General features: G+C 43.7%; 3 protein-coding genes across 4 annotated transcripts in view; 1 reads left to right on the forward strand and 2 right to left on the reverse strand.

Moving 5' to 3' along the window:
• kbtbd13a (kelch repeat and BTB domain containing 13a) overlaps positions 1-413 on the forward strand; it is a 1,636-nt gene extending 1,223 nt beyond the window's left edge. Inside the window, exon 1 of the mRNA XM_056385044.1 lies at positions 1-413. This exon is cut by the window's left edge and continues 1,223 nt beyond it. Coding sequence (XP_056241019.1) covers positions 1-330 — 330 coding nt within the window. The 3' untranslated portion in view covers positions 331-413.
• Positions 414-499: 86 nt separating this feature from the next.
• On the reverse strand, positions 500-11,609 carry ubap1lb (ubiquitin associated protein 1-like b). Of its 2 annotated transcripts, XM_056385154.1 has the most exons (6): positions 11,510-11,609; positions 9,454-9,553; positions 7,845-8,441; positions 5,157-5,366; positions 1,356-1,457; positions 500-1,241 (listed from the first exon to the last, which is right to left on the reverse strand). In XM_056385154.1, exons 2-6 carry the CDS (start codon positions 9,550-9,552, stop codon positions 1,107-1,109), a joined length of 1,143 nt encoding a protein of 380 aa, XP_056241129.1. In that variant the 5' UTR covers position 9,553; positions 11,510-11,609; the 3' UTR covers positions 500-1,106. The 2 variants fall into 2 exon arrangements, with proteins under 2 accessions (XP_056241129.1, XP_056241202.1); XM_056385227.1 differs by lacking the exon at positions 11,510-11,609 and having other exon boundaries at positions 9,454-11,212.
• Positions 11,610-12,226: 617 nt separating this feature from the next.
• Positions 12,227-17,487, reverse strand: pdcd7 (programmed cell death 7). The gene is made up of 5 exons (XM_056383263.1): positions 16,300-17,487; positions 15,229-15,367; positions 14,346-14,576; positions 14,175-14,262; positions 12,227-13,350 (listed from the first exon to the last, which is right to left on the reverse strand). The coding sequence occupies exons 1-5, from the start codon at positions 17,350-17,352 to the stop codon at positions 13,218-13,220; spliced, it is 1,644 nt and encodes a 547-aa protein (XP_056239238.1). The 5' UTR covers positions 17,353-17,487; the 3' UTR covers positions 12,227-13,217.
• Between the last annotated feature and the right edge of the window lie 690 nt (positions 17,488-18,177).

The raw sequence follows: 18,177 nt of genomic DNA on the forward strand, positions 1-18,177 counted from the left end.
TACAGTCTGACCTCAGGTCAGTGGACGGCCATCTCCGGTCAGTATGGGAACAGTAAAGGGTCTCTGCTGACCGCTGTGGTCCGAGGAGACTCCGTGTTCACGCTCAGCAGACATGTGACCACAGAGTACACGGTGGACGAAAACAGATGGAGAGTGAAGTGTGAGATGAAAGGTTTCGGCAGGATCGGATCCATACATACATTTCTGATGAGGCTGCCTAAAGCCTCCGAGTCCATCATGGGGAAGTGTTTGGATCTGACTCAGGACCAGAACCTTAGGGACCTCAGTGACTGTCCCAGATTATCCCCACAGTGCTCTGCCAACCTGTAGGAGCTGTTCAGTGGTTTATTACCAATGATGTGGCTTCTCATTATTTTGGATGGGGTCCAGAGTGTAAACACATCCCCGTCAGTTCATAGACTGACTTCCTGCTTCACCTCTGACCTTCTGTTCTTAAGGTAGTTGTGTTCACATGCACCTTTCCTGCAGATTGAACCTGCTTGTTTACAGACAGAGCACATCTGACTGATAGAAAATTGATGAACCAGAACAGGTGATTCAGGTGATGTTGAACAGTGAGAATATGTGTTTGTGTGACTCAGATCCGGTTTCCACAGATAACAAACCTTTAACTTTAAAACACAGTTTCCCAGACAGACCCACTGTGGGAGGTCAGAGTAAATCAGGCCAAATAGAGAAGAGTAGAAACCTGTAAGGATCACTCACTTGAGCTGAATAAAAGTGTGGCCTTGGTTTAGTTTGATAACAGCTTTAATATGAGTCTCACAGTGACATCACAGTTAACATCAATAAAAAATGAACTACTGACACACATGATACGTCTTCATGCCAAAACAAAGTGTTTGTGTAATACATGTGCAGTATGAGATCATCATCATCATCATCATCATCATCATCATCATCTTCATCATCTTCATCGTCATTATCGTTATGCTTACAATATCAAAATAAAAGCATTTATAATATATATACTTTCCCTTTGTAAAGGCCACTGACCATCTTCAGACAAGATGACCTCTGAGTGTGTGTGTGTGTGTGTGTGTGTGTGTGTGTGTGTGTGTGTGTGTGTGTTGATCTGCTGTCCATCATGCCACACGCATCATCAGCTCCTCGAGGGCCCGCTCTCGGTGGTTCTCGTGGACCAGCAGCACCTCTTTGATGGCGTTCTGCTGGAAGCCCATCTCATGGAACTGACTGAGCAGGTGAAGGAACTCCTCGGCCTCGAGAGAAAGAAACCGTCATGTGTTTATACACCTTTAAAGCAAAGTAACTTTGTCAAAATGAAGTAAAGTCTGTGAGAGGATTTTAGGCTCAGGTGGTGCCGCGGTTCTTACCTTTGTCTCACAGTTCTGAAACATCTCCAGAGCCTCCTCTACCTCAGCCATGTCATAACCCAGCTGACACAGGTGGTCACACGCCACCAGGTAACTCAAGATCTGCAGACACACACACATAAAGGTTTATTCATACAAGACGCATCAACATCATGTGGGTCAAAAACCAAGGAATGAAAGTCGTCCCTCATCATAGGATGTCAGCAAGACGAGGTTCTCAGGAACAGGACGTTCTCAAGAACATGTATACATCCATGGAACAGGGGCTGCAGTCAGAAGTCAAAGGCCCACTCCTAATGTCCCCCCAAGCCCTAAACCCACACCCTCACTAAGGATGGAAATCGAGAACCTGCTCCAGTTGAGAACCGGCTCCAACTGGTTCGATCCATCAACAGTACTGAGAGTGCCATGTGTTTGACGCTCTACATCGCCGGTATAAGCAGAGCAGTGAAGGGACATATTCGTGATGTGTCGATCGCCACAAGCCAGCTCTTTTAAGTGAACGATGGGAGCCGGCTCCCGTCCCTCGATATGGGAATCGATAAAGAATCGGATCGATAAGCAGAATCGATAATGACATTGGTAACAATAAAATCTTATCAGTTCCACCCCTAATTGACGTCACCTGGTGAGTGTTTGAGTGCAAGTGACTGCAAGAGCTTAAAATGGTGTAAAGAGGAATGGGACAGCACTTATATCACGTTACCTTGACGATGCCAAAACATTTGCATTCAAATGTGGGTTTGGGACTTTTGATTGTACATTTTTACTCCCTCCCTTCGCTCCCTGTTTGACTCAGATCTGATCCTATTTGGATATTTGGAATTCATCAGCATGTCATCATAGGACAAATAACTCCACAGTTCAGTCTCAGAATCACAGTGAGCTCTGTTTTCATTCTGTCATGTCCTTCTTTCTTCTTTCTTGTAATGCTAACATTAGGGTTTGTTCCTTTCAGGCTTGTTTGTTAATTGTTCTTGCACTTTATGGCCACTGTTTGCTGTTTTTTACGCTTCCGCGCGTCCCCTGATAACCATGGTAACCCTGTGTTTAATGACACAACGCTATGAACTTTGGGTAATTCCCTCAGGCAAACTCTGCACAAATGCAGACTGACGGAAACTGTGCATAAAGGGCTCAAAATGTCTGCTGGAGAGTCCTCATGCCCTCGATGGTTTGACAGTGGGACAGCCCTAAGCCCTCACCAACTTATCTGGAAGTAACTTTATTTATAACACTTGGTCCACAAAAACAAAATAAACTGGATTGAAATGTTGAAATAAGATAACATGAGACAAAAATACAGTTGTGGGACGGCATTCCTCCTTTCCTTTGGTAAAAGAAGGTGTAATGTTTCCTATGCTAAAGGAGATAAGGTAGGAAGCATTGAAGCTCCTTTCCTCATCATCTAGAGAAGTGGAGCAGCTGTGATCATGGCTGCTGCTCAGATACTTCTGGTCACTTCACTCAGCGAGGAACCTTCATGAGCAAGAAAGACTTTTTGACAGCATCAACATCACAACTAAACACTATTTACTTCACTAAATCCCTTTATTGTTTAATGCACTAAAAATGAATTGTCTCTCCTTCACAAAAATGGTCAGAATGATTTGATTACCATTTATTCTGGCCTCTTGCTCAGCTCCTTATATATTTTTTCCACGTTGTTTCAACATTTCAGTCCTGTTTGTGTTGTTGTTTGGAGAATTTGCTGGTTTATAAAAGCCTGGTGTCAGTGTGGCCAGATTCTTTTCCTCATGAATTCTCTTTCACATATTTGACCTCATGGCGTTTCCATCCCGGTCGAGGAGACGTGGTTTTTGACCACAGACCTGTTGTAACTGCACTACACACATCTAATCCCACCTGTTGTATCATATGTATGTAGTAGTTGTTTTATTGTTATCTATGATCACAGATCTTTACTTTGGGACAATGTTACAGTCAGTGAGCGGTAGAGATCTACTGAGTTACTATTACTACATGCAAAATTATTCACTGTAAAGAATTGTCAGTTGTGGCTGTTTTACTATTAGATATATTATTCAGACAGTATCATTGCTCTTCACTGTTTTCACGTTATGTTTTATACTGAAATATACACTCAATCCTCCATAATGACAAAGTGAAAACAGAATTTGAGAAATATATTCCAAATGTATTAAAAAGTAAAAACTAAAATATCATATTGACATAAGTATTCGGACACTTCATCATGACTCTGTAAATGAAGTGAAGGATTGTGTTGGGGCTCAAAAACCTTTCTGCTGCATTGAAGGTTCCTCAGAGAACAGTCTCCATCATTCTGACATGAAGAAGTCTGGAACAGCCAGGACTCTTCTAGAGCTGGACCTGGACTGACTGAGACATCAGGGAGAAGAGACAGCCCAAGAACCTGATTCCAGGGAGAAACCAGATTCTCTGGTCTGATGAAACCAGGATCGAACCGTTTGGTCTCACTTTTCAGAGTCATGTCTGGAGGAAACCAGACATTAGGTTGTTCTTCTGGAACTTTCTCCATCTCTACGTACATAGGATCTCTGGAGCTCAGAGTGACCATCAGGTTCTTAGTTCTTGCTCCTCTCTTTAGACCCTTCTCCTGAATGTCTCAGTTGGTCTAGGTCCAGCTTTAAAAGTGCTCTGCTTGTTCAAGTGCATAATTTAAGTACAGTACTTGTGTAAATGCACTTACTTTACTCTCCGCCACTGACCATACGCTCACGTTATGTCATGTTATGTTAGGTTTCTCTGTAACAGATTACAGCTTTAAAAGCATTATCGCTCACACTAAGCCACCGTGTGGAAGTGACTTCAGGCAGTTTGTGTTAACTGCAGGTTTAGGAGCTGAAACACAATCTGTGTGAGAGCAGAGTGACCTGTAGAGTCCTGGCCAGCATGACATAGAATCATACTCTCATTAAGTCATTAGTTCTTCCTGCTGATGGAGCAGCTGACACACCAGCTCATGATGACTTTGGGGCTGATCTGAGATCAGACTGTAAATGTTATAAAAGCATGAAACAGTGAGTCAGATGAAGCCAGCAGGAATATTTCTCTCCATGTAGCAGCTAGCAAATATTCACTGTGTTAGAATTCTAACAAGCAGAGATTCATGTGTGTGTGTGTGTGTGTGTGTGTGTGTGTGTGTGTGTGTGTGTGTTGTGTGTGTGTGTGTCCGTGTGTGTCCATGTGTTCTTTTCTCATGTTAAACTTCCTGATATGCTCTTTCCCATTAGCTCTCCCTGTGGTCTGTGATCTATTCAGAGAAAATGTCATGGGAAGCACAGGCTACAGAGCAGGCTGTGGAAACTCTGAGGGTCTATTTTTACATTGGATTAAAGTGGCTTAGTTTACTGTATTTCTCTTCTATTCCCAACTCCAGCTGCTCCTTGCTTCACTGATGAGATACATATATAGATAGAACTCTCTGTATAATGCAAAATACAAAACATCTCCTGCAATGGCAGCTCTTAGCTGTCAGTTATCCGTTGCCATGGAAACATTCACAGGTGTTTCCAAGTGTTTCCAGGCTACTTGGACTAAGACTGAAAACAACCCTGCATTAAAACACGTACGGTGCTGCTGGTGGTCTAAACACAGATCAACAAACTCTGATGTTTTCTGTCGACTGGACTAAGAGAGAGAAATGTCAATGTCAACCAGGACAATAAGATCAGATATTATGAGTGTGTGTGTGTGTGTGTGTGTGTGTGTGTGTGTGTGTGTGTGTGTGTGTGTAGCTATCTGTGAAGGACAGATAGTAAAGAGAGACCACAGGTCTGACTGTGTTGGTGGTCTGACCTGGTCTGGCGTCTGCTGGCCCGTCTTCTGCAGGGCGATGATGGCAGTACGGAGGGGGTAGCCCCGGGCTGTGATGGCCCCCAGCAGCTCCCTCTCCTCTGGGCTCAGAGCTGACAGGAGCTCTGCTGACGAGTCCGAACCAGACGAAGGGAGACCCCGGGGGGCTGAGGTCACGGGGGAGTTTCTGCAGGAGTCTGGACTGAGAGACAACTGTGAAACAACAGACTGTAGTGAGTGTGTTTGTGAGGACAGAGAGACCACTCTGCTGAGTCAGTCACACACATTTAATGTGAATGTCTCACATTCTTTGTGTGATTCTGACAGCAGGTCGGAGCAGGTTGACCCTGAGATGCAGCTTTGCTGCGAAAGACATTTTCAGAGGACTTCCACCTGCTAATCCTAGTGAAGCTCTTATAACCTGGCTGGATTCAGCGAGCAGACTTTTCACAGTGTATTTTTAGAGTCCAGATCCCTGAAAACATTTTGGAAATGTGAGCTGAAAAAAAGAGACGGTAAGGATAGATTTCCTCTTCCAGCTAACATAGTGCTGACATTCTTAGAAAGAATTAAAGGCCATTCAAAGACTTGAGGGTTATTATACCTTCAAGGGTCAGACCTGAAAATAAAGCATTGTGCTGTGTTGTGCAGTGAGGATTCATCATGGAGCCTGTTTTCCTCCTGGCTTATGTGAGGAGATTTATAGAATGGTTCAGGAAAAGATAACACCCTGAGCTTTAGGCTGTATTCATAGTCAGAGTGAAGGCTATCTTTACAGCAGACAGACAGCGCAGCATTAGATCTCCTTCAGCCACACCAAAAACTCTCAGTTATGAGGCTGTGGATGACACAGCATAAGACTGTTGCATGCGGACAGTAACTTGTAACTTTATCCTATATAATACAGAATGACAGGTCGTAGGATGTATATTAGTTTAATAGTGTAGTCCTCAGTTGTTTCTTGAAACAGTCACTGTTATGTGCCAGGCAAGGGCAGGCTGTTTTTGTTTTCTCCCTCTCCCTCTCTCTCTCCGTCTCTCCCTCACTTGGTCTCCCTCCAGGTGCTGATTGGTGATTGGGCTCCACCTGAGCAGACTAGGGGAGGATGGCTTATTGAGCTCCTGGCTGTCCCAGCGGCCAATCATCTGCCTCGAGTCCTCCAATAAAAGGGGAGCCTGAATGAGGAGATCTCTCTCTCATTTTGCCGGATAGTGATCAGCCTGCCAGTTGTGTTCATGTAAAAGGGATGTACTGAAGGTATGTGGTGGGAGGAAGGAGTTAGGTAAGTTGGGGCACCCTGTACACATTAGGTTAGTGGTGGGTGCCACCCTCTGTATTGTTTTGGAGGCTCTTGTCTTAGATTAGGTAGATGTTGTTTCAGGAGATGAAGATGGCTTAGGCCTCATTTTGTTTTATTGGGTTCATTTCTTTGGCACGCCACTTTTGTCCCTTCCTCCCCCACATTGGACTTCCTTGTTGAGACCTTCAGGGTGCAATAAACTACCTTCTAGTATTCATTGACTCAGTTTAATTCTTGATTTGTCACGTTACGGTTCCTGTCACCCCTAGCTCCAACTAAGGGACGTAACAGTCACTATGAGGTTGAAGTGCTGCATTAAAGCCGCTCTTATTCATAATTTCATATTAACAAAGGATGAAAATAACTGAAATGTGAAAGTTGTTGCTCGTAGTGATGAACACAGATGTTGTTTTGGTTCATTCTCAGCCCTTCTTCAGATCCATCTCACTGCTAACACATGATGCGGTGTTTACAGCTTATTGTTCAAATGTGTTTCACCTTTACCAGCAGCAACATGATGAACACATTAATTAATAAGTATATTATATAGTATAATTTGATGCCAATACTTCTGTTCTTCTACTGAAGTAAAATGTAACAGAATGTCTACACTGTTGTATACTGTGATCAGCACTCATGAAACAATCACTGAAATCATCACAAAATCATTGCTAAAATTATCTGTAGAATCATATCTAAAATCATGGCTAAAATCATCAGTAAATTATGGCCAAAATCATCACTAGAATCTTGGCTTAAATCATTGCTTACATTATCAGTAAAATCATAACTAAAAGTATCTGTAAAATCATGGCTAAAATCGTCATAAAGTCATGGCTAAGTCTAATAAAAAATCAGTGCTAAAGTCATCATTTTAAAATTATGGCAAAACCAGGTCCAATAGGGAAGCAGTCATGTAATCATCCATCTTGTAAACAGGTGAACAGTCCGAGTCGACGGCTCACCTGTAATGTTTCTCCTACATCTCGTCGTACAGTAAGATCATGACAACAACTACATTTTCATTAGTTTTCTGTTTCCAATCTGTCAAATCAGCTGATCACCTGACTACTGTCTCTGGTCTTGTTGTCCTGATGGACGTTTTTATAGCAACGTTTAGCTGCGTTCAGAGACCTCAGTGATAACTGCTGTTTATCCTGGAGCTATGAATACATGACTTTGTTATATAAACCACGGTCCTCTATACTTAGGAAACACTCCCTACTCTGCTTATCGATTGTGGATGTAAACACTTTCACATTAAAATACAAAGTCAACACTTTGTCCTCATTCACTCACAAGTCCATTGTGTCAGACAATGACTTCAAATGGCTGCTGTGAATAAAACTGGAGCACCACTGGTCACAGATATTAAACTGTTTGTCTCTTACTGTTTTGTGGTTGGTAATGCTGGGGAGCTGGTGAACTGTATTGGCTCTGGTGGTGGGGGTCCTGTTGCTAGAGGGTCTGTGTGAGGACAGGCTCTGGCCTTGGCTGGGTGCATTGGGCTTATGTTGTGTTGACGTCTCCAGCGCAGAGAGGGAGTACTGTCGCAGGTTCTTCCTGCGCTGGTGTGGCAGGCTGCTCAGACAGGCCGGAGGGTTGAGCAGGTCTGGGACGAAGGCTTTCTGCTGACCACGCTGACTGGAAGCAGTGGGACGTTCTCCACTGGAACTCCTTGTCACCGACACACATCTCTGGGCTTTCCATGCAGCTGTCTCTCCTTTGTCCTCAGATTCTGAGATGGTGAACTTGGTGCGCAGGACAGCGGGGTTGAGGCTGCGCGAGCGCTGTCGAGGGTTGGGCTCCCAGAAGTCAGAGCTGTGGCGGCTGGCCAGGCGGCTCTGCTGAGGGCTTTTGAACATCATCCAGTATGGAGGACAAGATGGCAGAAGTCCTGATGAAGAGGTGGCGGGCTGAGGCCGGTGCTGGCTGGTGAAGCCATTCTGCAGCCCAGTGAGCACCCAGTTCTCCAGACTGAACTCATACTGTCACACGGAGAAACAAAGCGTTACCGACAGAAACAGTTCCTTCAAGTATCTCTATGCTTATAACATTAATACAATACAATCACTGATGCTATGCTGTCTGTACATTTGCATGGACTGTGAGTTAGTCTGTTGGACCAGAACTGATCTGATGTGAAATACCTCAACACCTGGTGCAGGTATCACCAACACTAGCTCAATGCTAGCTGAACGTTAGCTCATGGTGACATACAGCATGACTAAGAGTCTAAATGTCCATGCTAACATTTGCTAATTAGCAGCAAACAGGCTGGTGGGAATTAGTTTTGTAGGTATCTGGTCATAAACAAAAGAACTGGACAAATGTAAATGTCCTGATGATGGCGCTAGAGGAAAAGTCAGAGTTATTACAGTTCAGCATGGGGAGCATGAATGAACCACATCTCATCCACAGTAAGAATCATCGTCTGAGATATAGTTCTTCATAAAGTTATAAATTTGACTCGCTGGTGGCGCTAGATAAAATATCAGAGGGTGTCGAGGCTGATGAAGTACAGTTTCACACATCCACCAGTGGAAACCTTAAAACCCAAAAACATGGGGGTAAAAGTCTAAAACCACATCAGCAGCCATTCAAGTCCACAATAAGTCCACGACACACTGTTGAGAACAGCACCCTGACTGTCTTGTAGTGTTTGTGTGTTGGGTGTTGCTAAAGGAAAGTGCACACCTTAATGGGTGCAGCAAAACATGCAGTGAACAGACATAACATCACCTTTAAAGTTGACATGATTATTCAGTTGAGTCATGTGACTCAGGTCTCTCTGGTGATTACACTTTTTATAAAATATTTTGATCGGTTGAACGTGTGACATTTCATTGATAGTAAAGCTGCATTCATTTTCTTTGCCACATGGGGACAGCAGTGTGTGGTGGTAGGACAGAGCACACAGGGACACACGCTGGTGAGGGAGTGTGTGTCAAACTTACACACATAGTGAACATATGGAGACAAAAACAACACCACACTCACCTCCGTCTCCTGCAGGATGGTGAGATAATCAGGGACAATGACTCTGACGTCTTCTCTGATTTCCTGTAAGATAGGCATCTTCAGAGGAACGCCGTCCATACTGCGTAGTTCAGAGACACGCACACACACACACACACACACGGACACACACACACACACACACACACGCACACACACAAGAGACTTGATTTAACTTGGAAGTGTCAGGGAGTCATGGAGACACAGCAAGTCTAGGTGAGACCAGGACTATTTCACTACTAAACACTATTTGAGGAAACAGCTAAAAGCTACATGTACTCGTTCATTTGGACCATTAGGACTCTGTAATATGGCATTACATTCCTCTAACTACAGCTGTCTAATGTAGCTATAGGTCCATGATGGAAGTATTCAATATTCAGTATTACAGCATAATTTGTAGAAGAGCATCTAACTGCAGCATGTTTTGGATCTGGTATCACATTGTATTTTATTTCTCATTAGACTATTATCTTAAAAAAAAAAAAATAGAAAATGGTGTGTCATAGTTTAGTAATTAATTAGAGTACAATTTGGTGTAATAGTGTCTAAGTGTTGTTCTTGTCACAGCATAATTAGGTGTAGCCTCTAAAAGGGAGTAACTATGTTTTTTTTAATGTCTAATAAAGAACATATTTTTCATAGTTTTGTCTAATTTGACACAAACTACGGCTTGTTAGTGTACAGTAAAATAAAGTGTGACTTTCATCCTGCATGAGTGTGTGTTGCACTCAAAGAGAAATGAGAGTGAGACAGTGAGAACTGTTTCAAACTCCCACACAACAAGAGCTCAGCTGACTGCATCAGGGTCAGAATCCGCCATCACTCACAGTAGACCAGGTCCTTGACCCATCCATCACTTACAGTCGACCAGGTCCTTGACCCATCCATCACTTACAGTAGACCAGGTCCACCAACACAGTGAGACGTTGAGACATAGAGATCTGAGAAAAGCTAGAAGCTAAACCAGATTTGCTTTCCCAGAATTCCTGTGTGCTTCCACCTCTGCCTTTCTATATCTGTGGAGTGTTACACAATGAAGAGCGAATCATGTGCAGGGATTACAACAGATTACAACACTGTGTTTACATGGTGCAGCAGGACACTCAGTCCAGGTAACATACAGACTCGGGCTCACTGTGCATTTACATTATAAAAACATGAAGTGTTTCAGATGAGGCTTCAGTCAAACTGACAGTCCCAACCATAAGGCAAAGGCAGACTGCGATGAGCTAAACCTGCTCAGGGTCCCTGCTATCCTCAGAAACACTCAAACACCAGGCAGACAGATGGTGCAGGACTTACTCCAGCAAAGAGGACAGATGCTCCGTAAGCTCATTGTGTCTCTGACGTGCGAAACACAAACATGCTAATTATTGACATGCTAATGCTACCAGAAAAATAACATCAACTGTGTGAGACCAGTTCCACACAGCCCAGTTTAAAGCCAGTACCAGACTTCTTTTAAGAAAATATTTTAGGTCTAGAATTAAAATAAACTAAAATAATCCACCACTTTGTGTGAACTGTGATAATAGTGGAAATCCTGACTGATGTGAATGTCTGAGGCTGCAGAAACTCTATCATATGCTAAACCCCCTCCTACAACCTTCTGACGTTCTATTAATGTCAGCACAAAGTTTTATTTGTTCACTTCCACTGTTTTATGTATTTTACCCATTTACATTATTTTTTATGTATTTTAATGTTGTATTTTATGAATTGGTAACACATTTTTAAAAGTCCTATATCAATAGTTCATGCTTCTCATAATTAAATGTTTCCACAAACAGAACATGTGTAGGTGTTTTTTTACTTCTCTCAACTGTCAGATTAACCAAAGACTGTGAAGCCTTCATCATCAAATCGTAATGTGTTTAACAGGAGGAGTAATGGCTGGTATTTACCCTTCTCTTACTTTATGCCTTTGAAGAATGATGAACTACAAGTTCACTCTAATCTCTAGAAAAACTTACAGCTGAACTGTTTCTTATTTAAACTCTATATCTGAATATTAAAATGAAGAAATGTTACCTACCTGTGTGTCGGAGCTGTAGTGACACTGGATCCTCTCAGGTGTGTGTGTGTGTGTGTGTGTGTGTGAAGCTTCACTGGACTGCAGGTTAAATTAGAGAAGGTGCTTTAAGGAGAACCACCTGGAACACTAATCTATTGACCCACAGTAAACCCCATTAGCTGATTTACTGTCCACCCACACAAACACCACAGAAGAAGCCAACAGAGAGTAAAGTGTAATCATAGCTGATGACAGTATGACCCTGCTGTAAACTCTGATCTCAGGTCAGCTGGAATTTCTTTAACTCATCTATTGATCATTGTTTGTGAATAATTAACTTTGAGCCTCACTATAGATTCTGTATAGAAAACATGATTCTGTAATGATCAGAGCGTTTGTCCCTGTGGGCGGAGCACAGGTTCATCTGCTCACATGTCCACGAGTGGACTAAAAACTCCTGACTGCTGATGACTTCCTGAGCTTTCACCTCCAGACACTCTTCACTCGGTTCTCCCTTGACCCAAACCACGGTTCTCATTAATGAACGGCTTTGAATAATCACAGGTCCAGATATCAATTATCAATATTTTTATATTAGTAATGGATCAAGTTATTGTGTCAATGTGAAATGAGTCTGTAGTAGTGATGAACCTGCAGCTTCCTCAGGTCTATAGAGCTTCATACTGAGTTTCAGCTCACTGTTTATCTGACTGGACACAACAAGAAAACAACAACACATTGGGGGGTAAATAAATCTACGCCTTTATTTCCTCTGCTAATTTCTGAGAATTATAACAACAAAATAAACTAGGATTAGCACCCTGTTGTCTGCCTCCACCACTCAGACTAGTTTCAGGTTACAGAGTCATAAAAAAATATGTGTTTCCTGAGGCTACCTTGACCTTTGACCACCGAAGTCTAATCAGTTCTTCTTTGAGAACTAGTGGACATTTGTGCAAAATCTGAAGCGATTCACTTGAGGAGTTCTGGAGATATTACGTTCACAGGCCAAAATCATGTTTTGTGAGGTCACCATGACATCGACCTTTGACCACCAAAATCTAATCAGATAATCCTTGAGGCCAAATTTGTACCAAATTTGAAGAAGTCCCTGAAGGTGTTATTGAGATATCGTGTCCATGAGAATGGGACCGACGGATGTAGGTACAGATGGAGGGACAACCCGAAAACAATATGCATGTGGCTCTGGGCGTCACCGGCGCAGAGGAATAAAAATCTTCCAAAAACAATATGTTTTTATCACTGAGATAAAAACTGATGAAATATATGAACAAAGCTGGAGAGATATTCACCTTCTCCAAAACTACAGGATCTCTATCTGTCAAATAAAATATATATGAATGGATTTAGGTTTTCACTAAATAAAATGTCCCTGCAGTTTCTGTTCTAAATTTTCTCAGGAGGTTGACATCCATCATTTCACCTTTGCACACCTGTGGACTGTGTACATTGTATACATAACTGTCTTGTCTCAACCAAACAACAACATGAACTTGTTCTTACTTTTAATTCCGTGCTGAGTCAGAGTCAGTGAATAAAAAATCTGTGTGTTGAGATTAGAACCTGGTCCAGCTTTAGTACAATGACACCACAACTGTCTCATGTCCACGTCCTCCTCAGCTGGCTTCATGCTAACAGGCTTCACACTCAGCTGACAGGTGTACTTCAGGCTCTAGTTGACAGTACATCCAGTGAGTCAGAGTCTGTCTCAGTCCGTGTCAGCAGTCTGCAGGGCAGAGGCCCAGTCCTGGTCTGACGGGAGGTCTGGCAGAACCCAAGTCTGAGGAAGTGGAGAACCATCTGGATGATCTGCTGCAACCACAAACACATCCCACTGTCTCCTGAAAGAGAAACACATCGGTCAGGACAAGTTGTTCTACCTTTATTTCATAGGTCCAGGGTTTGAAGGTGCAGTCTGAGGGTCTGTACACAGAGGCAGTCTGTACACAGAGACAGTCTGTACACAGAGACAGTCTGTACACAGAGACAGTCTGTAGACAGAGACAGTCTGTAGACAGAGACAGTCTGTACACAGAGACAGTCTGCACACAGAGACAGTCTCTACACAGAGACAGTCTGTACACAGAGACAGTCTGCACACAGAGACAGTCTGTACACAGAGACAGTCTGCACACAGAGACAGTCTGTACACAGAGACAGTCTGCACACAGAGACAGTCTGTACACAGAGACAGTCTGTACACAGAGGCAGTCTGTAGACAGTCTGTGCTGTGAAAGGTATAAATACAGCACCTGCTGTGAGACAGCCTGGTGCTACCATTCTTAACACGACCCCCAGATGGTCCCACAGCTACAGAAGATTCTCACATGAGGGGCTTTAATAACAGAAGTGAAGTACTGATTGTTTCACCCTCTGTTTACTGGACTCAACAAGCTTCACAGTGTTAACCTGCTCTTTCTCTACATCTACTACATTTATACTGATGTTTGACCTGTCAGATATATCAAGTCACATCCCAGGGACATCAGGTCAACCTGCTGGCTGAACACAGAGGGATGAAAACATAATAGAGGATTAATAACAATTCACCTCTGGTAACATGTTGAAAGGATGAACCTGGTTTTCTTTCGGAGTTGAGGCTTTCACAACAGAAGCTGCTGCATGCTGCACACATTGTAAAGGTGACTGTAGGAATCAAACTGACCTGATCTGTATTAAAGCGTGCAGTGAGTGTTGAGCCTGGGTGTAATATTCTCTGAACGGCAGCAGGAAAGAATCAACAGGAAGCTCATCTGTGGAGCAAACAAAATAATGAACCACAATAAAAACACACACATGTGACTCAGTCCATACTGTTGTTAAACTATAGTGTCACCTCCAAACAGCATAACATCCACTCTGTGCTTCCTGTGCAGCTGTCTCTCTCTCTCCTTCTTCACCCGTCTCTCCCGCTCCCTCCTCCTCTCCTCCTCCTGCTCTCCTTCCAGCATCACCATCAGAGCTTTCTCCTCCGCCGAGTAAACCACCGTCCTCCTCTTCATCACACTCCTCAGCTGCTCCAGTCGACGGCCAAACGCCTCGTCACAGTCCTGCTCTGTGACAATCCCTGCGCACACGCACGCACGCAGACACACACACACACACACACACACACACACACACACACACACTGTTGACTCACACTAAAGTCTTTTCAGACCTGCAGCTCTTCACTTTCATCTGAGGCCAATTTAACATGTTGGTCACATGAATGGAAATCTGACATCAGACCTGAAACATTTCTGACACCAGTCTGAACTGAAAAGTTAACATGAAGATTACAGCAGCACAAGGTGGAACATGTGGAGATTAGTTGAATCAGTTGAATAAACAATGAGACATTGTGAAAGAATCTGTAATAATAATAATAATAATATGTCTGCTATTTTAATCCTCCTTCATGCTGACTGTGTGGATTCATTTACTACATGAAGGTCCAGTAAAACTCTTTATATACAGCGTGTTCTCCGTCGACTTTGTAAAGCAGCAGCAGTGGATTCAGGTTCCCTCACACTCACAGTTATGATCGATTAAAGCTTCAACAGTTAGATAAATTTGAAATCCCATGGTGATGCAGCCTGAGACCAGAAGCTCACCTCCCTCCACATCACAAAATTAACTGTGATTCTCCATCACTTTAACATGAAGCCAGCCTGTGGTGAGACAGGGGTTGGTGGTTCATTGTCCTCGGTGTGGCTGCAGACAGAGGTTCCTCTCACCTTTCCTGGATGCTGCCTCTTTCCTCAGCCTGCGTAGCTTCTCCAGAGATCTCAGGATGTCCTGCATCCTCTTCACGTCGGCCTGTTTCTTCCTGACCTCACAGAGAACGGTGTCTGCAGCCAGCTTCAGCTCCTGCTCCTGGTGCACAAACACAAACAGTCCTCACCATTCATTATGCTGCTCATCATTCCTGTGACAGAGCTACTATAGTTCACCGTCACCGCATCTACACCAACGAGAACACGTCACACATCGGATGACCTGAGAACCTGAGGTTAGAACTTAGGTTTTGAACGTCTTAAGGTGTTTGGAGCATCAATGCTTCCAATGCTTTTAAGTGCGTCAGAGATCTACTTCAGCTGACTGCGCCTGACTTGGTGGTCAACGTGAGCTGCTGGTGACTTCAGGGGCAGAGTATCAAACGACTGCAGTCAAGTCAGACACAGTCTACTTCCTGTAGCGAGCGTTCACCTGAGTCACAGCAGCAGGTTGTTCACACAGCTCACTGCGGAAAAACTGTTACAACTCACAAACTGCATATGGGGGGAAAGGTCACACATGGAATACCTGCTAGACCAACACTTATTTAGAGATAACAGGTTTTATTTAGTTTTTTATTGAGAACCATAGGCTTGAGAATAAAAAAATAGGGCTACCATGTTGTCAAGAGGTGAAAAGAAATCTAAAGAATAAGAAATATGACCTATAAGAAAATTACTTCTTTTACAGTTACAAACTCAGATCTAAACTCAGTTTTACAGCTTTCTTTTCCCCTTTGGTAGAGATAACGATAAAAGAGAAGTACATTTACTTGTAGGTACTTGAAAGTATATTTTCCACTTCTTTTTTTTTTGTATGTATGACTTTAACTCAATTACACTTAAAAGAAAAATATTGTACTTTCGATTCCACTACATTCCTACGAAGTACTCTTAGTTTGAAGCACAGCTTTTAGTCAGTGGAATGAATTTTCTTCTATTTTGGAACATGTGATAGACCATTAAGCCAACTCATTAACCCCAATCGTAACTCGTCAGCTGTAACCCCATCTTTGAACCCCGTGATCTTACCTTCTTCCTCTCCTCTACCTCATGTATCTGCTTCATCCTCCACGTTTCTATAGCAGCCTCTCTTTCAGCGATGCGCTCCTGTCTGTGATCTTCCTCCAGCTGCAGCAGACCTCTGGCTCGCAGTCTCCGGGCCCTCCTCTTCCTCACACGGTTCAGTTTAGCTCTTAGTTCATTTGAATGGTCTCCGTGAGTAAGGAGCTTCACTCTGTCCTGGAGCTCCTGCTTCATGTGTAAAACAGTTGGGTAGGAGTCTGCCCACACACCGTCATTCTCCACGTTGTCTTTCAGAGTTTGGCAGGACTCCTTGAGTGCGGAGAGGAGCTGAGCTGCCCCGTACACAGCCTCTCTCAAGGCGGGGACACAGCTGTGGTGTGGCCGCTGCTGGTGCTCCAGGGTCTGCGGGCTCTTCGACACTTTGCTCCTGCTTTGAATGAACCGTTGGAGCCACACAGTGTCCTGCCTCCTTTGTGAGGCGGCTTCATCCTCAGGCTGAGCTGTTATTGTTCCCAGTCTCCGATGGTGGTCCTGACTAAAAGGAGGAAGCAGAGGGCCGCCGAACAGGCTCCCAGCCTCACGGACATCCTCATATTCCTGCTGACGGTTCTCACCGGATCCTGACACCGGCTGAAAGTCACACTCGGGGAGGTGAGGACCAGCTCTAAGCTGCAGGAGGCTACCGTATGTGTTTACCGGTGCGGAGGGTACTGTGTTCGAGAAGTGGCCTGGGGAACGGCCGAAGGGAGGCGGAGGTACCGAGGGGTCAAATCCATACGGAGGGGCCAAGCGAGGCCATCCAAAACCCCCTCCTACGGGAGGCGGCGCGGGGTAATTTAATTCGTAGGCTCGATGACCGCCATATCCCGGTGAAGGAGTCCACTGAGGAGCAGTGTAGTCCCGCTGTGTCGATCCCGGTGAAGGTGCCCACTGTGGCGGTTGAGGAGCCGCACTGCTCGGCGGTGGCCTGTTGGCGGTGCAGGGGGTCTCCAGAAAGCCGCCAGGATAGACAAGAGGCGGCTGCTTCTCTGACGGACCCCGGTGCTGATATGAGTCCATGTTCACCGAATCCTTTTTTCTGTTCAATGATCGTAGATACAGTCACACAGTGAACTGTTTATACGTATACCATGGAAGTAGCCATGTTGTGTTGTTGTGTTGTTGCTGCGGTTGCTGCTGCTGCTTCTTCTTCTTCTTCTTCTTCTTCTTCTTCTGATGCTTCTTCTTCTAGCCCTTTATCGCCAACAGCCTGCAATGGCTAATGTTGGTACTGCAGCTCGACGTGACTAGAGGACAAATGTTTTTATATTTCATTATAAAAGTTACAGGTAATCTCTTCTGAAATCAGTTCAACTTAATATACTTTCAATACTTTTTATTTACTTCATTTTAATTTACTCTATATGAGTATATATGCCACATAAACACCACATGAAAATGTTTTATTAAATTGAGATGATGAATCTCACCCCTTCCCCAACCCAGTCTACAAAACCCTCTCCCTGTCTGAAGTTTAGTAGTGTACAGGTATAAAGTATAAATTCCTCAAATAAAGTAATAAAATTTAACCAAAGTACAGAATAGGTTTAGTTACTTTGACCTACATGCCAAAATCTGCTCCCACCAGAGGAGCAGAGACTGTCCACTAGCCTCCATGTCATTGTGCATCACTCTGTTTTTTGTAATGTGGTTTATTATCAAATGAAATTATCAGGACTATGTGTGCTGTCGCTGGACCTGCATTATTACCTGTCTCATCTAGCTGTGTCAAAATATACATTAGGTAAATACATCTGGCTTTTATTAATTACAAGGAATTCAAATCTTGTAAATCAGGCGTAAAAGTAGGAACGCCTACTGGACAGAAACAACATGTGATCCTCT

The sequence above is a fragment of the Seriola aureovittata genome, chromosome 1 (genome assembly GCF_021018895.1).
Source record: "Seriola aureovittata isolate HTS-2021-v1 ecotype China chromosome 1, ASM2101889v1, whole genome shotgun sequence".
NCBI classification, from domain to species: Eukaryota; Metazoa; Chordata; class Actinopteri; order Carangiformes; family Carangidae; genus Seriola; species Seriola aureovittata.

Excerpts from the sequence above, each read along its gene's own strand:
- ubap1lb (XM_056385154.1), bottom strand. The coding sequence starts at position 9,552 with ATGGACGGCGTTCCTCTGAAGATGCCTATCTTACAGGAAATCAGAGAA. Across the intron at positions 5,367-7,844 it reads GCATTACCAACCACAAAACA|TTGTCTCTCAGTCCAGACTC; the intron begins GTAAGAGACAAA and ends GTTGTTTCACAG. Across the intron at positions 1,458-5,156 it reads GCCAGCAGACGCCAGACCAG|ATCTTGAGTTACCTGGTGGC; the intron begins GTCAGACCACCA and ends GTGTGTCTGCAG.
- pdcd7 (XM_056383263.1), bottom strand. The coding sequence starts at position 17,352 with ATGGACTCATATCAGCACCGGGGTCCGTCAGAGAAGCAGCCGCCTCTT. Across the intron at positions 14,577-15,228 it reads AGAGGCAGCATCCAGGAAAG|GGATTGTCACAGAGCAGGAC; the intron begins GTGAGAGGAACC and ends GCGTGTGCGCAG. Across the intron at positions 14,263-14,345 it reads GGATGTTATGCTGTTTGGAG|ATGAGCTTCCTGTTGATTCT; the intron begins GTGACACTATAG and ends TTTGCTCCACAG.